Source organism: Mastomys coucha, unplaced genomic scaffold (assembly GCF_008632895.1).
Source record: "Mastomys coucha isolate ucsf_1 unplaced genomic scaffold, UCSF_Mcou_1 pScaffold5, whole genome shotgun sequence".
NCBI lineage: Eukaryota > Metazoa > Chordata > Mammalia > Rodentia > Muridae > Mastomys > Mastomys coucha.
Window position 1 is genome coordinate 95,050,724 of NW_022196911.1, and position 6,290 is coordinate 95,057,013.

General features: G+C 45.4%; 1 protein-coding gene across 3 annotated transcripts in view; it reads right to left on the reverse strand.

Annotated features, from left to right (window-relative positions):
* The window catches only part of Top2a (DNA topoisomerase II alpha), a 29,893-nt gene extending 26,940 nt beyond the window's left edge, over positions 1-2,953 (reverse strand). For all 3 annotated transcript variants that reach the window (XM_031352027.1, XM_031352026.1, XM_031352025.1), the window contains exons 1-4: positions 2,798-2,953; positions 1,312-1,464; positions 874-964; positions 26-89 (exon numbers count right to left, since the gene is read on the reverse strand). In XM_031352027.1, coding sequence (XP_031207887.1) covers positions 26-89; positions 874-964; positions 1,312-1,464; positions 2,798-2,818 — 329 coding nt within the window. In that variant the 5' untranslated portion in view covers positions 2,819-2,953. The remainder of the gene's footprint in view (positions 1-25; positions 90-873; positions 965-1,311; positions 1,465-2,797) is intronic.
* Between the last annotated feature and the right edge of the window lie 3,337 nt (positions 2,954-6,290).

Consider the following 6,290-nt stretch of genomic DNA (forward strand, 5'->3'; position numbering starts at 1 on the left):
AAAAAAAAAAAAAGCTTCCACTTACGGATCAATTGTGACTCTAATACAAGACATTTTTGGGTCCCTTTGTTTGTTATCAGCAGCATTAACTGTAAGAAAATAAAGTACACCCTTAGAAGACATTAAAGTGCTTTACAACACATGAGCTCTATAATAAAAAAAAAAATACATTCACAGATAAAAAAAAAAAAAGAAAGAAAAAAAAGGAAAAGTACCATTAACAAGGCATTAGTTTACAGCAATTCAGCAATTTATATTGAGACAGAATCAGGCATATTCCATGCTGACTTTGAACTTGAACTTGCTACATGGTAAAGAAAAACCTTGAGCTTTTGATTTTCCTACAGCTATCTCCTCAGCATTGGAATTAACACCTCGTTGGTTTATTATAGCAATTTCTATTCATAGTACTATTTCCAAAGAAAAACTTAATTTTCTGGATTTGATTGGACTGCTTCTTATCTTTTTTTTTTTTTTTTTTGAGGTAGGGTATTACTGCCCTGGAACTCACTCTATAGGTCAAGCTGACTTCTTTTCGAGACGAGGTTTCTCTGTGTAGCCCTAGCTGTCCTGGAACTCACTCTGTAGAGCAGGCACCAGCTTCCTTGAACTCAGAAATATGCCTGCCTCTGCCTCCCAAGTGCTGGGATTAAGGCGCGTGCCACCACTGCCCAGCTCAAGCTGACTTTCAATCCAGATATTTGCCCTCCTGTGCTAGAACTAAAGGTGTGAGCTCTCATGCAGCCCGACCGCTGCACTTCTGACTACTAATTACATGAAATGACAGGAGCAGGAGCTATGTCTACAGAAGGGTTGGCATGAAAGATACCTAGGACTTAACCAGAAGATCTTTATTAAAAAATATTTACTTACCTAGAATCTCATCAAAGATTTTATACAAACCAGGAACAAAAGTGACTTCCCTGTAGTTAATGCCAACATCTTCATCGTAAACCCACATTTGCTAGAAAGGGCAAAGAAAGTTATATTTACTTATTTATTGTTTTGTCATTAATACTCTAGCCTTTTCTTTTTTTCTTTTCTGAGACAGTATCTCACTATGTAGCACTGACAGGTCAAACTCAGAGATCACCCTGCCTCTGACTTCTGAGCGCTGGGATTAAAGGCATGCACCAACACATCCAGGAATAGTCTTCTAGAATAAATGTTCACACACACACACACACACACACACACACACACACACACACACGGAGTCTATATATGCATGAAATGATGGGTTGGTTCCAGTGACAGTAAGTAAAGTAAAAAACATTATCCTGACAATAAAGCAAGAGCACTTGGTTTTACCTGGGTCACTAACTCCACAGAGCCAATGTAGGTGTCTGGGCGGAGCAGTATATGCTCCAGTTGTGTTTTTTTCTGATAGATTCTTTCAATAGACAATCTTTTCTTGCCATCTTCATTCTTCTTTTTGTTCATTAGCATATTTTCATTTACAGGCTAGTCATTAGGGGAAGTAAAAATAAACTGAATTTTAACCACAAGTTTATCAGAAGTGGTCAACAAAATATTTGCAATAATGATAAAAACTCAATACACTTTATTACAATCTGTCCTCTGTAGGTACTGGTAAAGTTTACATAGTTTTGAACAAACAATTCAATTAAAATCCTTGTAACTAGTTTTCTACACATACTGTGGTTTGAGTGTGTGTGGTGCTGGGGACGGAACCCAAGGCCTTCCTTGCAGTCAGGCAAATGCTCTGACCACTGAGCAAAATCCCCAGACCTGTTTTTCTCCCACTCCTGCTGCTGTTTGTGAGATAAAGAGTCCCATTCAGTAGCTTAAGTCATCCTTCTGCCTCAGTCTCTGGAGCAGCTACCATTGAAGGCCTGCTACAGGTGTCTGTTTAAACAGGTGTTTTATTTCAGCAAGTATGGAAACTTCTGCCTTGAATAATATTTTAATGTCATCAATGAACTACACTCAATTTCTTTCATCTAATGGGGAAATATTTACTGAGTGCCCATATAGTCTCGTGCGGATTACAGATGGTGTTCCCCAGCCATAGCAGTTGGGATGCTAGCAATGCAAACCCTTAGCTACATTCACATCCTGAAACGGACTTTTTTGAGCCGCTCGGTCGGCCAGCTCCTCAATGGGAACAGTCATGCTCTGCATCTTTCGTGACGGGTTACTCAAATCAATCAGGGAAGGAAAGAGGGGCACAGAATTCAAGTATCAGCCGGCCGGAACTCACCCAGGGGCCATTGGAATACAGACCGATCACAGGACGAGTTGAACAACAATAACACAAACAATAAAAACCAACACTCGGCTGGCGAGATGGCTCAGCGGGTAAGAGCACTGACTGCTCTTCCGAAGGTCCCGAGTTCAAATCCCAGCAACCACATGGTAGCTCACAACCATCTGTAATGAGATCTGACACTCTCTTCTGGTGCGTCTGAAGACAGCTACAGCGTATGACGCCAGAGCGTGCGGGGCTGGCAGAGGTCCTGAGATCAACAGCAGCCACACACGATAGCTCACGGCCATCTGTACAGCTACAGTGTACTCATACACATAAAATAAAAATAAATCTTAAAAAAAATTAAAAAACAAAACAAAACAAAACGCAACACTCAAGAAGCCAGATTGGATTATAGATATCATTTCGTAAAGACCTTCACCCTGTCCACGACCCCTCAAGGCCCCAGAAGATGGGGATGACCGGATCAGCCGGTCGCCGGCCAGCCCCTCAACTCTCGCCGCCAGCCATGAGCGCAGAGGCCGCGTAAAGGCTCTACCACCCGGCCCAATCCGCGAGCTATACCTGCAGTGGTGACAACTCCATGGTGACGGTCCTGAAGGGGCTCGAGAATCCTGAAAGCGACAAAACCAGTGGGAAACGCAAAGCGGCCAGCGACCTGGACGCTCCTCCACAGACGCGTGTCGGTTAGGCGACCCTCATTTGAATCTAGCCCGCCCAAATCAGAGGAACCAATCACCGACCCGCTCTCATTGGCTCTGTTAGCAGCAACCAATCGTAGACGGTCTTTTACTCTTAGACGGCCTTTTCGAATGAACCAATTAGGTAAAGGGAGGCGGGAGAATCTTCAATATGGACCAATAGCAATTGTAGTTGAGACTGACAGGAACTCTGACCAGTGAGGAAGGCCTATGTGTTCTAAGGGCTATTCTGAGGAGAGAAGGCATTTTGGTAGTGCAAAGTGGTTGACTAAGCTGTCCTTCTGAATAAAACTAGAAAACGGATGCTCATTCTTTATTTCAGATTCGTCGAGGTTATAGAGATTCTCTCTTAATCCTGGGATGAGTTTTTCTTTCTTTTTTTTCCTGACCGAGGAAACAACGCCATCTCTCCCTCAAGGTTAGCTAAGGCAGCGGTTCTCAACCTGTGGGTCGTGACCCCTCGGGGGGGTTATCGCATATCAGATGGTTACCTTACAGCAGCAAAAATTACAGTTATGGCCGGGCAGTGGTGGCGCACGCCTTTAATCCCAGCCCTTGGGAGGCAGAGGCAGGCGGATTTCTGAGTTCAAGGCCAGTCTGGTCTACCACAGAGTGAGTACCAGGATAGCCAGGAAGGGCTACACAGAGAAACCCTGTCTCGAAAAATCAAAAAAAAAAAAAAAAAAAAAAAGAATTACAGTTATGAAGTAGGTCGCGCAATCTTAGGAGGTTGAGAAGTTCTGGAAAAGTTCTGGAAAGTTCTTCTGCTTGCGCTCTTAGGCTTCCACACACAAAGAGTAGAGAGAAACCGAGCAAAATCGCAGGCAGCTGATAAAAAGACTCATTCATGCTTCCCCAGTGGAGCTTAGAAGCCGTCAAGAGACTGGAACTTCTCCCTCAGTCAGCTGGTGAGGAGATCTACAAGAGCTCTTTATATTTGCCCTCTATGCACAGTGCAGTCTAGAGCACTGTTGAGTGACATAGGAGGTTGGGGCTTGGTGGGTTCTCCATGGAGAAAGCTTCAATTTCCTGTGCTAAAAAATAGAAATGATAGAAATAAGCTGGTTGTGTGTGACCACCCCTCTCAGCCTTTCAGTGTGCTCTGCGCTTCTGCCCGTTCTTACTCATTTCCTTTCGGATCAGAGGTGACTTCAAGGAGTCAATTTCAACTTTAAGGCCAGAGGTTCTCAGACTAGGAGCATATGAAAATTTGTATTGCCTGGTACTGTGAGATTCCAGGAGGGACTCCCACACTCAAATCCCGGGAGGGATGACCCCACACACCACCAAGACACAGACTTGATGCAATCTGCAAGAGGCTTTTTATTCCAGCTAGCTGGGGCGAGACTCATATCCCTTGCGGAGTAGAGGAGTCTGGCCCTGAGCAAGGTCTTAGGCAGCTTTTTATTTCTGTGCAGTTGCTGGGGCAAAAGGGAAGACTAGGGGAAGGGGAAGGTTTCTGATTGGTGCTGGCTCCTGCTAGGGTCCAGGGGTGGGCTAGCCACCTGGCAATTGTTTGAGGCCAAGTTGTTTCTGGGTTCTACGGGCCAGGTCATCTTGGTTCCCTTGTTTCTGGGTTCTTGGGAACTGGCCTCCCGCTGAGTCTAACCAATGGCTAAGTTCCCACAGTACAGCTTGAAAACTTAATTTTAATCTCTCATTCCCTCCTCTTCTATTGGAACTAGTTCTAATCTTAGAACATCTGACTCTGATCTCTTTAAGGCTTGATACTGTTGATGGAGCATGAGTACGTGAACCGTATTAATTTTTTTCCTGATAAATCTTACCAGCCTGTTCAAGATGCAAGGTCCAAAGGTCAGTAAAAGAAACAGAATTATTAAAGGGCCCATCAGGAAGGATATTAGGGTAGTAAACCAAGGTGACATATTGAACCATGATTTGAACCAACCTTGGTGGCTTTTTTTTTCTTTATAGCTTGCCTAAATTTATGATAATAGAGAGGTTGCTGTACTAACACTGTGGTTCCAGTCTCTATACTCGCCGCTACAACCAAGCCCCAGAAAGACTGCTAGGGTCATGGTTACCGGTTCTCTTTTTATATGTTTTTTACCTTCTATTTCATTTAGAAAGGAGGAGTCAGTATGGTATAGGAGCCGGGGGGTTAATTGGACCAGCACGCAGGAATTATTTCGTAAGACATCAGGGTTCACACAAGGGGTTAAGCCAGTCCTGCAAGCCCACACCCTTCGTTGGTAGAAACAGGTATTTGCTGCTGTCTGAGTGATCTACGCTTAGGTTGCTGCTGCAGAGGTGACTCTTATCTGCTGGGACTTCTCTAATGCACAGGCCCTGTCCTGAGAGTGATGACAGGGTTGATCTGGACTGGGTACCAGGAGACCACCTGCAGAATTTAGGATTGAAGGTGTGTGGCCTCGGAGAGTACTGGTAATTGGTTAGAATTGTGCTCAGGTATATCTCACAGATTTAGTTTAGCCATTAGTAAGCAAAGGTCAAAAACCATGTCAGGCCACCAGGTACCTGGAGGAGCAAATTTGGTCATATTATATTATATTAATTTTGGTCATTTTATATTACATCGCTGGTTTGGGAGCTAATCTGCCAGGTCAGCTTTTGGGGTCTATGTGGGGGATGCCTCACTTATCGGGAGCAGAGTCACCAGAACAAGGGGAAGCATGGTGCACGTGAAGCCTGAGGGGATCTGGGGTCTTTTTTCTATTCGTCTGCCGACAAGGGGGCCTTCTTGACATGAGGGGCATGGATCCAGGATGAGACGTCATTTACTCTGACAGCCATAGGGGTGGTGAGGAGGACGATGTAGGGTCCTTTTCACCTAGGCTCAGGACTTCCAGCACGATGACCTCTCACATACACTGCGTCTCTTGTCCTGGAACTGGTGTGGCACTTGGAGGTCACCAGGCTTGTCTCTGGATGTGCTCGAGAGCCTTTAACCTGGCAAGGAGGGTGGTGGAGTAAAAAGACTCATTTACTAGGAAAGCACTGAGTGCAGCAGCTGGAGGGGGATGCCATACAGAAGCTCAAAGGGTGCGAGCTGAAATTTTTTCAGAGTATTTCCAGCTCAGAAAAGGGCATAGGGAAGGAGGACTATCCAGTCTATTATGCCAGTCTCAATTAACAATTTGGTCGTGCGCTGCCTTCTTCTCCCCAAACCCTCACCAGTATCCAGTTCCCACCCCCTCCCTACTTCGTCTGCCGCGGCCGGGTCGGCTCTGTACGCTGTAGCGGTCTCTGCCGTTCCTTGGAAGCACAGCTCCCCTTCCCCACCCCAGTCCCAGTCCCCGTCCGGCCGCGGACATAAAGATGAGTAGCTCTGAGGAGGTGTCCTGGATTTCCTGGTTCTGTGGGCTCCGTGGTAA